Source organism: Aptenodytes forsteri, unplaced genomic scaffold (assembly GCF_000699145.1).
Source record: "Aptenodytes forsteri isolate BGI_AS27 unplaced genomic scaffold, ASM69914v1 Scaffold292, whole genome shotgun sequence".
NCBI classification, from domain to species: Eukaryota; Metazoa; Chordata; class Aves; order Sphenisciformes; family Spheniscidae; genus Aptenodytes; species Aptenodytes forsteri.
Genome location: NW_008795435.1, coordinates 1945295 through 1964697, shown reverse-complemented (window position 1 = coordinate 1964697; position 19403 = coordinate 1945295). Strand labels below are relative to the sequence as shown.

General features: G+C 39.3%; 1 protein-coding gene across 1 annotated transcript in view; it reads left to right on the top strand.

Moving 5' to 3' along the window:
- Positions 1-2033: 2033 nt before the first annotated feature.
- Positions 2034-19403, top strand: part of AGMO (alkylglycerol monooxygenase) — a 193181-nt gene continuing 175811 nt past the window's right edge. Inside the window, exons 1-2 of the mRNA XM_009281045.1 lie at positions 2034-2045; positions 6676-6806. Coding sequence (XP_009279320.1) covers positions 2034-2045; positions 6676-6806 — 143 coding nt within the window. The remainder of the gene's footprint in view (positions 2046-6675; positions 6807-19403) is intronic.

The following is a 19403-nucleotide window of genomic DNA, read 5'->3' as shown; positions in this document are numbered from 1 at the left end:
CCCGCCGGCCCCCGCCGCCGGCTCCTCCGCCCAGCCTGCGCGCAGCTGCCGCCTGCCTTTTTGCAAAAGCCAGGGGCGGCCCAAGGAACCCATGTCCGCGAAAGGGCACCTAAATTAAGCTTAAATTCCCTGTCTTTCTCGGACCGCTTTCGCGCCTGGGCGCTCTGTCTGCAAGCTGCCTGTGTAAGCTGCCTATGTAACCGCGCACTCCAGTGTATTTTAAATGACGGCTCGGATGCTTTCTCCTGATACCAGGAGCCGAAGTTTTCAGAGAAGCACCCCAAATATCTGAGGCTTGATGCTAACCTTGTTCAGATTATCAGTGCTGCTGGATACAGTGACAGCAAACTGAACTGAGTAGACCAGAAAACACGGTACTGTGCTTGGCTGTTATGGTTCTTAAAGCAAGCAAAAAGTCAGGTCTCTTTGTGCCCTTAAGGCCAGTGCTACAAGCTCAGTCAAAGAAAGAAAAATAAAAATTTCTATTTAAAATAAAAAATAAAGATTGTTTAAGAGAATAGAGAACAAATATTTGTGTTGGGACAGCGCTGTCTCCTAAAGCTCCAAGGCAAGAGTACAGAGGTCAGGGGTGAGAACTCTCTTGTCAGCAGGCAGCAGCATATCCCTCCCTCCCCTCCTGCCCTGCCAGCTTATCCACTTCCATGAAGGTACCTTTGCTCCCTTCTGTCCTACCTATTGCACATATCTTGGTGCCCAGCTCCTGCTGAGCCTGGAACCGATGTGAGCTTTTCATGGAGACAGCAGATAAACACTATTGTGCCCCTTTCAAAGTAAATTCAGTCCAGCTTCGCTGAAGATCCACACTTTTTATACGGTTCCTGGTAGCTCTGACTAGCTCCTCTGCCCGGTAAACCTTGGACTGCTGTGCAGCAGCTGCTTTTGGCCTGCAATGGGGGTGTCATGGATTGCGCAGAGCAGTGCAGCACTGTCAGCAGCTTTCTGGGAACGGCAGTATGCAGCAGCCCCTCGCTGATGGCTGTTATCAGCAAACCTTGCCCTTTTGGACAGGGTAAGCAGACAGCTGCTGCAAAGCCAGCCTGTGCGTGCAGTGTCTGGTCGATGGACAGCTTTCCTCAGAGGCATTTTGCAACTGAGCTGTAATGTCATGATCGAGGAAGTCTGTCTGGAGCTTGACAGTTCTGCCTAGTCAGCTGATCTCTCCCTCCAGCTCTATCTATTGCCTATCTCAATCCCTTTTACTGTTCCCCTATTTCCAACAGAGTATCATTCACTTTCTTGCCAGCAGCATTCCTTAACATCCCTGGGCTTTCTTCTCCCATGCAGACCTGTGCAATATTCAGCTCAGACCTTGGCCAAACCTGGAATTTCTGCTACTGGGCATACAGCTGTAAAAGTTTGCAGAAGGATTCTTAATGCTTCTTTGCATTATAGAAGTGCCTGCAGGCTTCTACTGTTGTGGAGCTCTGTTGTGATAAGTTTGTAAGGGAATATGTACCTCGCAAAAAACTACGCTAAAAAAGGTTTCCCATTACGGTTATACTTTCCCATTATTGCTATCTTGGGCTAGTTGTACTAGAAACTCCCCATAGTGCATTTGTTGCCAGAACAGGTCTTTTGATGCTTGGTTAGGTGGGTGTGTAAAAGTCTTGTAGTGGTATAGCGGTCTTAACTCTATAGCTTTGGTCTGAGCTCAGGCGCCGTTTGTACCTCTTTGTCTGGCCATGTGTTTGTGGGCAGAAGGTCATTATCTACAGTCCCTCTTCAGCTGCTTGTCACTGTTTTCTATTTGACCTACTAGTCTGGCAGCCTCTTTTGGACTGTTTAGGGAACAGCAAGAGCAGCAGATCCATTGATTCAGCAGGGCTAGATTTAATAGTGACCTGATGAGCCATTCAAGGAGGGCTTGGAGTGGAAACCCCTTGAGTTGGTACAAATACAAACAGAAGGGGATGTCTGAGCTCAGTCCAACACAGAACAAAAAAATTTCTGGTGTAGAGCTGGTAATGAATGAGGGCCTTAGCTCAAATAATTCACTCTAAAAGACAGTAACAATGATGATGCAGGTATGAAATAAACTACTGATTACATTAGTGTCTCCTAAACAGTTTTGTGTTGGTTTTGTTTTTTTTTTTCCTGAGACACCATATAGAAGTTGGATTTAGATTTTGGCTTCATGATCTATCACGTGTTTCAGATGGATGAGGGTATTTCTAGTACGTTAGATCACACGGCTACAGCTGTGGGGATAGGCACCTTCCAACATTAGGCAGGTGGCAGAACCTCCTAATTCACTCAAATATTCATGTTTTTAGTGATTTGCAAAATTGAGCACTTTGGTGATTTACAAAATATATGCACTTCATAGCTCTAGCTCAAAGGAACTACTCCTATCTGTGCTGTTACATCTGGGCAGCCAAAGAGAGCAGTGGGTGAAGCAGCTCTGCTTTTGAGAACAGAATAGCTTCGTTAGCTTAACTTGTGCGGTGTACTTTCTGGCTGTGGTTGTATTACTTCCATTTTCAGAGGCAGGACAGATCCTGGTGCCTCCATTGTGCTCTGTACATGAAGGCCCCAAGTCCTGCTCAAAACATGGACTGCTCAGCTTTCAGTGACTAGTAACAAAGCTCTGCAGCAGTTCCCAAGGAAAAATCACCCTTCTAATTAGTCTCCAAAACTCTGGGAAAAGGTGTCCAAATCCTGCATCATAACCATATAATTTATTTTTATGTGAGCTTTTGTCATGTAGATTTTGAAACCCTTGATTTTCCCTTATTTCTAGAAAGAGAAGAGAAAGCAGAAGTCAATTTTCTTTCTCCAGGGCAGAACATCCTGACTCTTACAACATACACTGATGCTCGCCTTGTCCTTTCACGAGCATCCTTTTTGCTATGGATATAAGATTATGCTCTGCATGCCATTTTTTTTTAATTCTCATATTTTATAAATGGGCAGATGGAGTGCTTCTTTTTGCTTGTCATGTATAGTTTTCGTGAACAGCAACAACTTTACTTTGCTCCTTGTTACATTCTGAAATTATCACTTGTGTTCAGTAAAGACTTTCATGAGTCAGACTCAAGAGAGAGCACTGTTTCTTCTGCTGTGAGCCCCCAAAATGAAAGCTTTAAATTTGGTAATCACTGTTTTTCTTTTCTATTTACTCTCTGCTTTTGAGAGCCTAAAGATTAAGTTCACATTTACACTCAATTCACATTTTAGGCTTTGCTTCTAAATAATGAGTCACAGACCTTCTTATTTAGTTTTACATGAAAGTTGAGATTTTTATGTTACAAGGACCTGGGACTTTAAGAAAACAGAAACTGTTTCAAGACTTGCAATAAAACCATAAATTTATGCTGAGTTTCAACTTAGAGTATTATTTTTTGCAACTGTATAAAGCAGAAACTGGTTTTAAATGGTCCTTTGCATTCTGTAAGAGTTGGTTACTTATAAGGGAACCCCTCCTACTCAGTGCTCAGAGTAAGACTTTCAAGTTATGGATCAGTTATTCAAGTAAACTACAAGCTGATGCAAATCTCCGTTAAGTATTTCTGTGATGGGTGAAGAGAAGGAAGCTGGAAAGAGAAAGAAAGTAAAGCATGTATAGACCAGAAGATATCGAAAGAATCCAGCTTCTGTCTCTGACCTGTGATGCCAACCATGGCTATTTCTTAACTTTGTGCCATTTTGTTTGTAGGGGCAATCCTTGAAAACTTTTGCAGAGCTACCTATCCTCCACAGGTTCCTTATAATGTCTTCACTGTCATTTGAACTTAAACAAACAAACAAAAGTAATGGTTAGGCTAGTGAGACTGTTGTCTCTCTTACTGACTGTCTCCTTTTTTCCTGAATTATTTGCATTATCTTTCTGCTGTCTTACATCTCATCCTTAGGCTGCAGGCTGTTCGGGACAGGGAGTGCCTTTTCCTTCTCTTTGTATGGCATCTAACATGGTACAATCCTGCTCCATGACAATAGCTGTTAGGTGTTATGGTCACATAAATAATACATACTAGTCTTGACATAGTTGATCCCTTTGATCTGCTTTGGACAAAGCTTAATGTGGGTGTGTGGGAGAGAGGTAGTAATTTTTTAGCTACTAAGAGGTATGCCATAAATCTTCCCTTTTGCAGGCTCCTTGATGGGCAGGAGGTTAAGACTGTCTGAATGTTTCTCTATCCTCCTTGCTATGACACTCCCTATTTGTGAGTCAAAAAGTGCTGTCAAATGCTTGGCTGTCTCACAGCTTCACAGTGGGAAGAAAATATTTAATGAAGTCAATGGGAAAGAAGTTATTTTAGTGCATATTAGTATAAAGTCCAGTATTTTAACCATTTCAGAGGTTGCTAGGTAAAGTGAATTGCCACATAGAATACAGGCATCGTATATTTCCTACTCACTATTTTCATTTAATGAATAAAGCATCCCACTTTTTCTGCCCTGAGCCCATTCAGTTTGCTGTGCAGCTTCTGCTGTTCCGTAACTTCAAACTGCCTGTAGTCTGTGCTAGACCTGGCTCCTAATATTGTGGTCAAGTGTTTCTTCGTTGTTCTTAATAAGACCCTTTTCATCTCTGCTGGAATGTACAGTTGTGGTCATCTGGCTTATTATCAACCTTTGTTTGATAAGTTAGGAATCTGTTTTTTAATTATATAAATTAAGAAAAGTACATTAAAAGTCTTGTCTACTTAGAAATGAAGCAGCTAGAGCGAAACAAGGAGTATTTATATTTTCCTAGAATGTTTCAATGATTTCAAATGGAAGGTTGTGGGGTTTGGTTTTCATTTATTTATTTATTATAGATTTCAAATATCCAAAGATTTACCACATTGGTTTTCTTGGGTGCTGTTGGCTTTATCCATAGGTCTTCCTTTGCTTTCAAAGTTTTTTATATCATCAGTTAGTGTGTATCCCAAACAGGCTTTTAGATACCTACAATGCTGTTAAAGAGCAAGCTAGGCATCTAAATTAAAAAGTGCCATGTTGATATTAATCTCTGTTCATCTGTTATTGTAACCTAACCCTGAGCTGCTGAAGTTTATGAACTTTCACATTTCCTAGACGCCATAAATCTCTTACTGCTTGCATGGTTTGAATCATCCCATTCTTCTTCCACTGAGCAATCTGGTCTATATCCATCTTAGTCTCTTTAGTGTCCCAGCCTGGTAGGAATTCCCGGATCATATCTCACTTGGCAACAAAAATGAGCACTCTCCAAAATGCAATGGCATTTGCAGAGGCAACATGCTTCTTCCATTAAAATGTATAGGCAGGAGCAGCCCCTCTTCTACAGCAGTGCAGTTTGGAGGGTTTCAGTCTGTGAATCTGTATGTGTTTGCAGGTCACTTGAAGGGGGCAGCAAAAGAAGACTAACAGGGCAAGTTTGGCAGTGCGATGCCTCCCATAATGGTGCAGAAAGTCTCACTGGTCTTGGACTTCTCTAGCCTTGCAAAACATGGTGGGAATTTTATGCCTTAATACCCCCGAGAAGGAGTTGTCTGAATGCCTCCAATGCCACCTAAAAGTTTTCTGCAGAGCGAGGGAGGAAGTTGAGTTGAACTTACGTGCACAGAGATCTGATGCAAGTAAAATAGCTCCTTCCTATTTTCCTTGCCACAGGCCTTCTAGATTTTGGTGGCGGTGGCTGATAGGCTAGTACTGCCTCGTCATTCCTTCCACCAATGAAGTGCAGGGACTGTTAAGACTCCAGTGTCAGTAAAAAAGCATATGCTTTACCAATTACTATTATTAAATCCTTTTTTCTTGCCTATGCTGATGGAAATTTGAGAACAGCTGTAACAATCTTCCTCCACTGATGAAACATGGTATTGTCACAATAATGTGACCAGTCCTACCACTACTCACAGCCATACCTGTCTCTACTGGGTGCTGTTTGTGTGCATTTTCAACTTGCCAGTTGATCTGGGACGCAAGATGGACAGTGTGAATTGAATCCCAGGCTGAAGCAGTGTTGTGAGTGAGAAATGTTTCAGTCTCACTCATCATTATACTTTTCTTCAGAAAGGCAGAAAATTATTTTACAGTTAGTACAACCGAAAAGAAAAAAGGGAACATTGTATCATTGCTACTTGGTCTGGAAGGAGAACATGTTGTATGGCCCAAATTGGAATGGGCTGCATAGTTACCGGGTTCTCTGATGAAAACGCATACAGAAGAGCTCTTGCTATCTGCGGCAAAAAGCATGGCAGCAGAAATGCCGAGTAGAAAGAAACTCACTTTAATATGTCTTTCAGATAATATTGTTGGATGCCAAATTCAGTGGTTGAACACATTAAAAAACTGCTTACATATCAAATCGAAAGCAAATTCTGTTTTACCTTGTGGTTAGAGGAGTCCACAAATGTTGTTGCTCTTGCTGATGTACTTGAATATGAGAAATATGAGTTTGGAAAGACTTTTGTGTTTAGTTTTAATGCCATTTAACAATTCATGTGCAGAAGATACGAAAGAAAATAATATGGGGGGAGGTTAGTGCACTGGATTTATGCTGGTGTTGTGGATTAAATGGTAGCCTTGATTGTTCTGATTCGTAAGGTCCATGTGGAGCTTTATCATAGTAGTAGCTAGTAAGGAGCCAGCCAGCCTGAGAAGTATCCAGCTATCTAAACTGCTGTTAGGAAGGGTGGATCTATTTCTATTTGTGTTGTGACTTCTTTTCTTCAAACTCTTTTTCAGAGTATTCCGTTCTTCATTGCTTTTATTGTGCTGGAGTTTGCTGTCAGCTGGGTTCAGAAGCGTAAGCTGTCAGGTCGGATCAATGATGGCATAAGTTCTCTTTCTTTAGGTATCCTGTCTCGACTGCCAGAGTAAGTATACGTGTTCTGTTAGCTTAAGGTTGTTTTTAATCACTAAGAAGGAAGAAAAGAGAATTATATATTGAAGTTGTTATTGCTAACCCAAAATGATTAAACAAGGCAACTGGATCTTACTTTGCTAAAATGAAGTTGCATAAAGAGTGTAAATGCCTTTCTAATCTATAAGGCTAAATATGATACTTGTAGGATATTTTCCAGCTCCAATGATATTCATCTATATTTGATCTTGGCTGTCACCTTTTGCTGATTCTGGGACTTCAGCTGACTTGACCATATCTTATGTTAGACTGTATGTTAAAATCTGAGTTTTCTTTCATTAAACTTCAGAAAGAAGAAAACAAAACAAAAACAACAAACCAAAACATTATTTTCATTAGCTTTTAAAAACAAAATTGTGTGCATATATCCAGATTGGATCACATGCATATTCACAATTCTATCAAAGTTCTTTGAACTCAGTCATAAACTTGTGTTTGACTTCAGTGGATTTTAATGCCCGAGAGAATTGTTGCAAACGTGATCATCCAATCTACTCTCCAATGTAAGGGCCATAAGGTTTACCTGAATTAGTTCACGGTGAACAGAGTTGTGTTTTAAAGAAATATCCACTGTGGACTACTAAATATCCAGTAACAGGGAATCCAGCAAATTCTTTATATAAATTGCTCTAAGTGTTTTTCAGGAGCTCTAACTACTTCTAAGGAATATCATGGTTTAGATCTGCCTTTGCATGATACGAGCTTCCAGATGATAGATTTTATTACATCTTTTCTGTTAGAATGGGATTACATTTCTATTCCCCATGTATGAATTTACAGATTACCATTAAATTTCATATAATCTGTTCATTACATGAAGAAAAGTTTCCATTATTTGAATTTGACTATATGGTGTATTTTCAAGTCTTTCAATTATTTGCACAGTCCTTTTTCTGAATCCTCTGCAGTTTTTCAGCCTTCTTAGTGTTGATGTCTCAAGTGCACTCCATATTTCAGAAATTACTACATCAGTGCCAAATAATGAAGTCATTTGTTCTCTATTTCTACTTGTTGTTCCTCCCTTTATATATCCCCAGTCCTTTGAGCCATCCTTCATCCCCAAATATTTTTTTAGGTTCTGTGGCTTACATTCCTAATTCATAGGCAATATGTTCTTATCTTTGGCCACATAGAAATACATGGATTGTACATTTGGTCGTCCTGTAATAGTTTGAATCCGTGAAATGTTGTCTTTGTTACTTACAGATCCCTGTTTTTTGTCATTGCAAATTTTACTAGAAATCTTCTCTTTCAATCCACGTTATTGATAAAATACATTAAAAGAGCACAGCAACAAAACAATTATCCCTTCTGGCAAGTAGCACCCATTTTCTGAAATGTGTAAATCACCCACTTTGTAATCTATTGAATATTTGACATTTGCTTGATTTTTTTTTTTTTTTAAACTTTCTAATCAAGAAAAGGTTTGACAAAGTCTATGTCTGTGCCTTAAATTAGGTACAAAGACAACTTGTGATGGATTATCTTAGTTACCACTATCTATCATAGATGAAACCTAAGGAGTTTGATAGATAAGTAATGTCACTTAGAGACACTCTCCCAAACTTTTCATATATCTGCAAATAAGAGTCATGAACTTTCAGCATGAGAAATATTCAAACATAAAGTAATGTCTTCAAACATAAAGTATTGTCTAAGTTATTTGAGAATTTTGTGAAGCTATTTTTGCAGCTAGTGTACAACCTATATTCAAACCATTTTGTTGCTTTGAATGACTTGAGAGCATGATCTTGAAGGAGAAACATTCAATTTTTCATTGTACTTCAAGCTGTCATAACATTAGACTTGTGTGCACCAACTCACAGCCCTAATGAAGGCTTACTCTAGTTTGCATGCAGCTAAAATTGAATTAGTTCAAATGTCGCTTCTTCAACTAAACCCAAATTTTCTAGACAGTCACACACTTCACAGGTTTACCGTGCTAAATACTTTTTTTTTCCATCTGAAATATTCAAGACTGATTAAGTTAAACAGGGGGACAGAGATACGTGTAAAGTAAGTTTGAATGGTTTTGCAAGGCCTTTTGGCTTTAGTTTAAGAATACTAAAATGCTTCAGATGCACTTATTCCTGGAAGAAATGCTTGCTAAGGAAACTAGCGTTGCGTGTGTGGAACACAGCTTTGCAAGGTGCTGAGTACTTTTATTATTTTGGCACTCAGTACTTTGCTGCAGAATTTGGCTCGCAGGCTATGCAGTTTTCTTTCGGATAAGAATTACTTTGCAAGGTTGTTGCAACTGAGTGAACCAAATGATCCTTAAGGACACAAACTTTGCAGGATCAGGCAAATCTGCAGGATCGGTACACTTATTTATTGCTACACCAGCACAAGAAGTCTCTTCCAGGTCACTTGTGCGGCTCTCATGGCTGGAAACACAAGACCCTCCTCAGCAGTTCCTTCCAAAAAAAGAGTTCTGTAAATCTTTTAACTTTCTGGCTGAATGTGAAAGAAACAGGCAAAATACAGATTTTCTAAATTATTTAATTGCATGTTAATATCAGAATTATAATGGTGACTGCCTAGTGTAACAGCTCTTTTGCAAGTAAGAGGAGTGTGAATGATAGACTGGCTAAAAAGGCTTGAACTGGCAAAACAACAGTTTACCCTTCTGTCTTCTGCTTCCATGGTGTGAAAGAACTGGGTCAGAAAAAAAAGGGGGAAAAAAAAATAGCACATGCAAAATCCGTTGCTAAGACTTTTACTTCAGTCTTTCCCTTTCAGGCAGAAAAAAGGTAGGGAAAGCTGACAGCAACTGCTAAAACAATATTTCAGCAGAACCCACAGCATCAGGGGAAATAGTAGTGCAAATCATTAACAGCTGAAGGTTAGATTAACACACCATTGATTGTATCCTCTCCCAGGGACTAATTTTCATTTTCTCAACTAGCAGCAATGGTTTGCCACTTCCTTAAAAAAATCTGTGGTTGAATCTAAAATGGTGGGCTTCAGTCTATTAGAATAAAGCTTCAGATGCATCATTGCAAAGAGTTCTTTACATTTAATGAAAAAATTAGGAGTCACAGACCATATTCAGCCTCTAAGTATGTTTTTCCATTTCACAGTCTGTATAACAGAAGTACTACATATCTTGAGGGAAAACAGTATTTATTCAGTGTTTCTTACTTCATTGTTGGAGAAAATGCAAATCATAAATTGTTGATATTCATATGCCAAATATTAAAAATGTAGGTGCAAGAGGAAAGTCTAATTGGACAAGGCAATGTGTTTTGTTTTTAGGCTTATTAGACTCAACAGCATGTAGTAAGTTGAATTGCTTTGTGTGTACATATCGTCTCTTGTAAAATAGCCCATACATTTCCTAAATATAATTTTCTCTGCCTTAATGCATACTATGCATTCCTCTGCATGTATGAATACTAAATGTTATATGCAGTGAAAAGTCATTTGGAGGAAAGGGAGAAACTTGAATTACTCGGCTTACTCCCAGCATCCTAAATGTTGGTGGTTAAAAAATTTCTGAGAACTTTTATTCTAAATAAATAAATAACTTTTCTAACTAACCATTGCCAGGAGACTTGAAATGCTGCTTTAAAAATATTCTCCCAAGAGAAAGTTTATTTTGGGTATAAATATCCACTATACAAGTATGTGCATTATTTCATATTGGCCCATTTCTTCTTTTAAAGCAGCAGAACATAAATCAAATCAAAAAGTGTTTGGGGGATAACTGAGGTAGGTACATTTTCAAACTAGTTGGGAAAGTCTCCGTTCTTTATGGTCATGCTCAATTGCTAATTTTTAGTGTTCAACTCTGCAACACAGTCATACAGTGTATGAGTGTGTGTATTTATATATATATGTCTAACACAGAGTTTTGTCAGTCAGGTCTGTAATGAACTTCTCCATTTCTAAAGAGAACATTACAATTTTTATACATTATTTACTTTGGTTTTTGAAACAGAGGAGATTAAAGTTCTCTGAAGTGTTGTTGAACATTAGAAAGGAATGAGAAAATGCTTTTTGATTACTTCATGCTCTTACGCATCTTATCTGCACATAAGCAGTAATTGAATCAAAGGAGTACAAATCCTGTTTCTCCTGTAATCCAGTGTGGTTCACAGTTTTGTACGTCATCTGGATCTTAAATAATCTTTTTCCAGAAGTTAGATTGAAGAGGCAGTTTCATGTACATTTTAGACCAGCACTGCTCTCAAATTAAGCACCTTTGACTGACTTGTACTTGCTGGTTGCTCATTCCTGCCTCTGCACCTTCTCTCCCCTTTTGCCAGCATCAGCATTTGTGTCACCCTGTGGTAAAGTGGCCCAGCAAGCAGATCCAGCACCCCCCCACACCCCCATCATACTAACCTGCATCAATTCTTTCTGTGCAAAATCGTGTACCAGAACAAGAGATGGGCTTAGAAAATAGCAGTCAGGGTTGCAGGATAAGAAATACTCAATTCTTTTGTAGCATTACTGAGTTATCTGCTTTAAAACATACGTAAAATTGCAGTCTGAAGCCAGAAGTTTTCAATTCTTAAGAGTAGCAATACGCAGAACTGATTAGAATGGACTTGGTTCAAGCTGGTGCAAGCAGTTCACAACCCTGTGGAGCTGGCAGTGTCCTGACAGAACACAAAATACTTGCCTGCATGGATTTATCCATTAAAAGTATGTCTTGGTTTCCTGAAGTATCTACTAGATACTTCACGTATGACTGTAGAAAATTATAATCTCATAAGTTAGTGATTGCATGTCTTAGAAGAAAATTTGATACATGGAGTTTCTTGTAAATTATATTTTCACTTCAAGACTTAGTAGGTACATTTTTTTTCTCCACATCTGTTTGACTGAGGCTTTGGACAGATGTTTATTTAGAGCATGGTCAGATGTGTTGCTTCTGATCCAGCTGCCCCCTCAGATCTGCCAACATAACTGCACACTTAATTGCTCCCTAACCTGGTCCTGACAAAGTGATCCAGCTAAAAGCAGAAACAAAAGCCCCCCAAGAACTATAAAAGAGGTGTTTAAGCTCAGCTGCATTCATTTTGACAGAGCCAGGTCAAGGAGCAGCTATGCATGCAATTATGCTGGCAGGTCTGAGGGCTGGTAACCACCACACTTAGGGCAGTGATGAGCAGATGGGGCTAAACTGGAAAGGTAATCACTTAACCTGGTTAAATGGCAAGTAAAGCTGTTGTGCCATGCCATGCCCCTAAACCAACCTAACTTCTGGCTACTGCACTTCTGTCCTTCCTGTACTCATTTACGTAGTCCTCCCTTTCTCTTGTGTTGGTTCAGGTGCTCATCTGATCCTGTGCAGAGGTATTTCAGTACACTATGGGAGCAAAAAGGTATTTGCTTAAGGCAGAGAGACAGGCAAGTGAGTGGGAATGTGGCAGCCAAGAACTGTATTGGCTTAGGCTCTACTGAACCTGCAGTCACGACCATGCCTGCAGCAGCTAGCTATGGCAATTTAAGACACTACCTGTTAATAGATGTTTCAAAAAAATACGATTTTAATAGGTAGCAAGCCTGAAGAGACAGAATCTACTTATCTCCCCATTCCTCTCACTCTCCAAGCAGCACTGGGTAGTTACGTATTTCATAAGAGCACCCTCCTGGCTGCACTGTCCCATATACACTGCTAATTGTTCCCACATTTTGCGAAAGGTCACAGCCCTCACAGCTCTGTCAGAAGAACAGGTTTTGAAATAACTCACTAATCTTCTGTAGGTAAAGCAGTCAGAGTAGGATAAACAGTTTCAATAGGGGGGTAGTGCTGTGCAGTAGGAGCTGGTAATATTTTCAGCAGGCAAACCTGACTGGAAGGGGATTTTCTAAATCGGTTCAGTTAAGGTCCTGGCAGTGACTGTATACATGAACAATCTTTGGTCTAATTAGGTTTTTTTGATCTGATTTGGCATCGATGAATTGAGTGGAACTAAATCAGTAAATGTTAGGATGATTAATCCACACAAGAGTTACTATCTTCTCACAGCATCAGTTTAACACAGTTTTATAAATTTGGTGAAAATCATGCTGTGGCTTTGGGCCAAATCCAGCTATGCCCAGTAAAAATGCTAGCGCTTCCTGCCTGCTGTCAGGTGCTCATCACCACCTCCCCAATCCCCGGTTACCACCTCTACTTCTCAGTGGTGAGTCCTTCCCAGGCATATCAGCAGCATTACCTTCAGTGGTTTAAACTGCAGAATTTTGTTAACCTGGTTCATTTTGTTTGAAGCAGGCTGGAGAGCACCCATGTGGGCAGAGCTGCTGGCAGAGCACAGGAGTACCAATGAGCAGCTCTAGACAGCCTGGCATGCCTGTGCTACTTTTTGGTGATGACTAAGGAAAGCTCTGAGCCAGAGTTTAAAACTCTGGAGTTCTTAATGAAATGATGTATAAGCTACTAAACATTACAAAGAAGGATTTGGGAGAGAGACTTGGGAGATTCAGGATGTTCTCAAACTAATTGACTGAAACAACGGGTAGTCCCTACCTACCATAATGTTCTCGAGATTGCAGTATTTCACACAAGCCTGTCAGGGAGCCAATTACTCTTTTAGGTTGTAAACTCTTACACAGACACAGCTGTTTGCAGAATGCATATTTGTCTACATCCTCAGTATTCCATCATTGCCTTTTTCTATACAGTGGGGCCAGTAAATGGCTCGGTGATCTCCCATTCGTGAATCTCGGAGCCCAGCTTTGCACCTGCCATGTCTTTAGAAACAAAGAGAGGCTATCAGTGCTTGTTCTCAGATATTCTTGTGCTCTTCTGTGAAAGTACAGACTGTGAACTGAGTTTACCCTTATTGGAAATATGTTAGTAATTAAGTTCAATAGTCTCTGTATCTCACAAAATAAACCAATTTCTCAAACCCATTAAATGCTGTGTAGATTTTTATTCCATGTTTCTGTATTTTTCTTTAAGATAAATTGTGTCAGTTTGCACGCATTTTGAAAAAACTCTAAGGAACTGCTTCTGTGTAGAGTACACTTCTGACTGAAGCACTTCTCTGCTAAAAGATGCATTAAGCTTAAATCAGTGTTCCACTAGATGGAGCACAGGGGTAGCATTTTTTGAGCTGGCCAACCTAGTTTCCTGGGTCAACACCTAGAAGTTATGGAAATTGGGGAAAAATGTCTCTTAATGATTCTGTAAATCAGTGTTACAGATCTGAAAAGAATAGACTTTCACAACCGTGTGTATCACGGACAAAAACAATCATTTTAAAAGTTAGAAGTATGACTAAAGCAGTTCAATAGAAATTCTCATGTAAATATTTTTCCTCATTTCATCATTTGATGTGCTATGATGTCTCACTGAAGTTATTTCACTATATTTTTATAGACTGTAGGAACAGTCATCTGTTACCAGTTCCTTTGTTCTACATAAATTCAGAAGAACTAATCTGAGTTGAATAGAATACCCTTTTCTCTTTCCTCATTACTTCTGTTTATATGTGACCTTTGAGAATATTATAGGCTTGTTCCTAATCTAACTTAAACTGTAATGCAAATTTGCTGACTTCAGTGGAACGACCAAGTAGGAGAGATCAAAATCAGATCCTCTATTGGAAAAAGGTACTAAGGAAGCATTTGTATTACACTTATATGGTGCTATTTATACAAATATTGAAAAGTCAGGTCCGTTGCCTTGCAGAAGGTGATGTTCTAGAATCTCCCAGTATTGTGTGTCCTGAGTTTACTGGAACAGAACTTACGGCCCAGTGTGCTGGGCAGGTATAAATAGGTCTAAAGAAATATAACTTCCATTCTCACAAAGGAAGAAGAGTAAGCTACAATGCCAGAAGCTCAGCTGTACTGAAGTTTTTAAACTAGGATCTTTTAAAGATCACATGTAATTAAATTTACCAGAAGACCTTGCATAAACTTAGGGCAAAATGTGTTACTACTGTGGATTATATCACTAAAGGCAGTGGAACTTCTCATTAAAATATTTAAGTTGTGCTGGATTTTTAATTGATTCCTTATTTATGTATGAAAGAACAAAGATAAACTACAAGTGACTTGAATTATATAGACAGGACTTGGACTTAAGAATAAAAAAGCATAACACTGACTTTTGTTCTATTCCTTCCAAAACCTGTTGTTTCATGTTTTATTCCACCCACTACTGCGTATTAATATTCATGTCTTAAATTAGAGGATAAAAAGTGAAGTGCAACAGGAATAGGTTTGGTGAAGAAAAGGTCAGTTCTGTCAGATAAAATGTTATGCAATATTGTGTACAATACAGCTAGTAGGGATACTAAACTCACCTCCATTTTACTTAGTTTTGCATTTGATAGCTTTTTTCTCCTTGAGGAAAACTGGGGATTTACATTATTTAGGCTAAAATGCTAGAGAAGAAAGCCATACTGAGGAAGAGGAGACACTTTGATTCAGCTTTTGTGTCTGGTGGGAACATTTTCTCAAAATGTAGGTGCTATTTCCTGTAATCAAGGGCTTTCCAGAGCCTGATAATCATTTCCCAGCTGTATCATTTTAGTGAATTATTTTTTAGCCTTGGGTTATTTAATGACTGGTTTTGCATATTAAGAATGGGAGAGGATCATATTCATCTTGATGATAGAAAACAGGGAATAGAACTCCCACAGCTCCCTCTCCCTTTTCCTCCACCTTGTGGAAAGTTTGGCTTTGTGCTAAACCGTGAAAAAAGCCTTGACTGCAGTATGTCAGGCATATTTCAGCTCGATTTGTGTCAACCCTAATAAGTCAGCTGACAAGGTAATAAATTGGGTGTCTGTTCAAGACCTGGCACCTGTACAGGAAATAAAAGGGGATTTCAGTTGCAGGAGGTTTGCTTTGTTTTGCAAATGGACCTTTTCTCAAGGCTCCTCTACTTCCTCCCCCCTTCTCTTTACTGAAATCGTGTTATCAAAATGTTTATTTCAATTGTGACTGGAGCCAGTTTTTCATCTGGAAAAGAAAGCTCTATGAGTATCTTTGGAAGTGGAAATCCTTATACTTTCCACTCAGAAACAAAGGCTTACAGAGCATTTAATTATTCATGTATCCTGCTGTTACATATATGGTCTGAATAATTTCAAATTATTGAGGAGAGACTGCCTTTGTTCAACATTTTGAAACTTTACATTCACGTAGTTTGAATCAGGCTAGGAAAGCTGAATTTATTTAACCCAGGGAAACTGTATTAGTAATAACTCACTATTTTTAATGATAATATAACCTTGTGACCAGGGTGTCTTAACATGTTTCCCTCTGTGTCTGACCTCCAAGGATGCAAGTCTGTTAAAGCCCTTGAGAGCCGAGCTTTTGTAGGTCCAGCTGGAGAGTTGTGTTTTTAGCTCGGGGGCCCCAGGTTGGTTCCCAGTGTGACGCAAGGTGGTGACTGCAATAGTGGCGAAAGCCGAGGTGGTTTCCTTGAGGTCTTTGCTTTTGATACACAGATCTTCCTCCATGCTCAGGAGAGAGATAACAGCTGCTGTCTCTGACCCTTTTCCCTTTTGGTGACTATCCTGGGCAGCATGGAAGGAGTTTCCTAAAACTTTGGTTTTAGGCCCTCAGGCTGATCTGTGAGTTGAAGGAAGCAAAACGGGACCTTGTATTCTTTGAAAAGAGGCAGCTGCCTCTTCTTCCAATTGAATCTCCTCCACCTTTTCCCTCCTTCATTATCCCATAGGTATCTACCATAAGTAGATCTTCATGTCCACATGGAGAGTTCATCTCCCAGAATTTCCTTCTTAAACTTCTTTAATTAGAAGAAATGATAATCTGGCCCAGTGGAAGGAGAAGGGAGGAAATGGTTTATTAAAACAAGTATTATCACCTTTGAGTAAATTATGTATGAACTTTAGAAACAAGGAGATGAGAATCCTCTCTCAAAGTCAAAACAGTGGCCTAAGTGCATACTTTGCACGTAATAAGAAAATTTTCAGCAGAAATGTTCAAAATCCAACAAGATAAATCTATGCAATGTATATAATAAGGTTTTCTATATAGTCTGTCTGTTCTGGGATTTATTACTCCTTATGCAGGGGATTTGACTAGATGACAAAAGTCTTACCTATCCAATTCTGTCATATTTATAGTTAAAAACTAACATTTAAATGAGGAAAAAGTTTTCTTAAGTTCTCTTCAGTATTTTCAAGAAGTGAAAATGGAACTTGAGGGAGAAAAAAAGGAGCAATATAAACCTTTAAAACTCCAAGTGAACTTTCAGAATCGTAATTGAATGCAAGCTCTGGACTTTCCTATCTATCACACTGTAAATTTTTAAAAAATACTTAGCTAAGCAACTCTTCTTTCTGCAGCATTGCATAGTGATATGATGGATTACTCTAAATTAATTACAGTAATCAGCTAGTGTTATGTGCTGTAGACTTGTGATTCAAGCATGAAGGAAAGAATAAGCAAATTCTGACTTGTACAGCAAATTACATATATAAAAATGTGTTGCAGGGTTAGCTCAAGTTTTACACCTTGGCCTCAGCCTGTGGAAGAAAAAAAAAAAGGCGAGGGTGCACTCAAGTTTTACACCTGGCCTCAGCCTGTGGAAGAAAAAAAAAAAAGGACTCGAGGGTGCAATACTGAAAGCTGATCAAAAATGGAGGAAATGTACCAGTTCACATATCTTTGGATGTACTGCAAAGGCATTATATGTTAATAAAAGCAAAAGAATAAAGTAAGAAAACAGTACCTAATAATAAGCGATACTCTATGTTGCAAGAGGTGTTTTAAATTTCCTGGTCATTGAAAAGATGTTAAGAAATGCCCATTTCTTTGTGTTTGAATAATACCAGCTCCCTTCTGACCTGTTGTGAAAGGGATTGAGAATTTATACTGAACTTTACAGATGCCTCATGAGGTGAATTGCAAAAATCTGGTTGGACACATAATCTTTTTAAAAATATTTATAGAACACAGCTCTTATGAAAATTAAACATGTTCCAGGTGTGTATGGTCCAACTTCTGGGCATAGCGAAGTTGTTTTTGAAGTGGTAGATACACCTGTCATTGCTAGTCAAGAGAAATTCTTCATCTGCCAGCTGCTGAAATGAAACTTCATGGGTTTTGTTGTGTTTTGGTTTTGTCCAAGAGAAAAATTGGGATGATTGTAGTAAAGGTAGGAATGAGTTGCAGGTAAGATGTGACAGCTGGCTGTGGAAAAGATATTAGTTCTCTTCTTCCCAAGCAACAACTCCTTGTACAGCTTCAGCTTCTCAGGATAAAATGGTGGATGGGATACTATCCTGCTTGCAGGCTAGTATTGGGAGCTTGGGGTTTTCAGTTGACTTTGTTCCTCGTTAATAGAGAAACTAGCAGCACAGAAGCTCAAGATGTTTCCTTCTAGCCTTATTCAAAACACTGTTATGGGAAGAGATGCTAATGCCAGAAGCATAAAAGCTCTGAATGGATATCTCTGCAAAAATATGGAGGTGACCGCAAAGTTCAGCAAGCTGAAGTAGCCACGTTTTCTGAGGTTCACTCATGTTTCAGTGCAGCTACCCAAAAGGACAGGACATGGCCAGACTGTTTTCAGGGATGTTTCCCAGGTGTGTGAAACAAGGTTTTAGAGAGGAGGAGGAGTATAATATGTCCTTTTTTTAGTTTTGCAGATTAAAGTATTTTCGGGGCCATGCTGTAAACTAAATCACTGAAAACATGTAAAAAATAATCTAGCTGTAAAAAGGAAAAAAAATAAGGCAGGTTTTGAGAAGAAGTACCATTGAGAAGTGGCACTGAGACAAGAATGAGCAGATGTGGACAGAGACACACATGGAAAGTCTTTTGGCTGATTTCAATGTAAGGTGAAATTCCAGGTGAGACTAAAGTGAAAGAGAGATGTTGGTCTGTGACAGTCTTTCAGCTGAGGTTTTGCAAAGCTCCGACACCTACGTGCAGTTTGTTACCACCTCTATTCAAGTAGTGTCTTGCAGGTATGCCATTTGCAATCTCCATTTGAAGTACCCTGAATTTGAATCCCTCAGTTTTCCTCCAACCATGAATACGATTTATAGATTTCTAAAATCTTCCACAACTTTGCATAAAGTTGTTGTTCTACTGATGATTCCTCCACCCCCCCCCAAAAAAATACCAGCAGCAAAACATCGGAGAACTAGATTAGTTTTTCCTGTGTGTAGAGATGGTGCTAATGATAACCTTATTTCTGACTCTTAGGCCTTAAACTGAGGTGCATTTAACTGATTGATATATTAAAAAAAGGATATGTGTGACTTTCCTGCAATTAGTATCTTTTCCCTACATTTTTCTACTTGCTGTTTCTCAGAGGCTGCCCCAGTTCAGTTCACCGCAGTCCCACAAACATTTTCAGCAGTACAGCAAAAAGGGGGTAACAGGAGGGGGTGTGAGGAAGCTGCTGCAAATCATGCTGTGGTCTACTCTCTTCTACAAAAATGCCAGTTTAAACATACATCAATCTGCAGCTGAGGTGCCATTTCACAGCTACCTAAGCCAGTTGTCACTTGGGCCACCCCAGTGGCCACGGCCTCTCATCTCTTTCACGCTAGGGTTAACGCTTCCCGATTACTGCATTAGGTCAGGGGTAGCTGCTCAC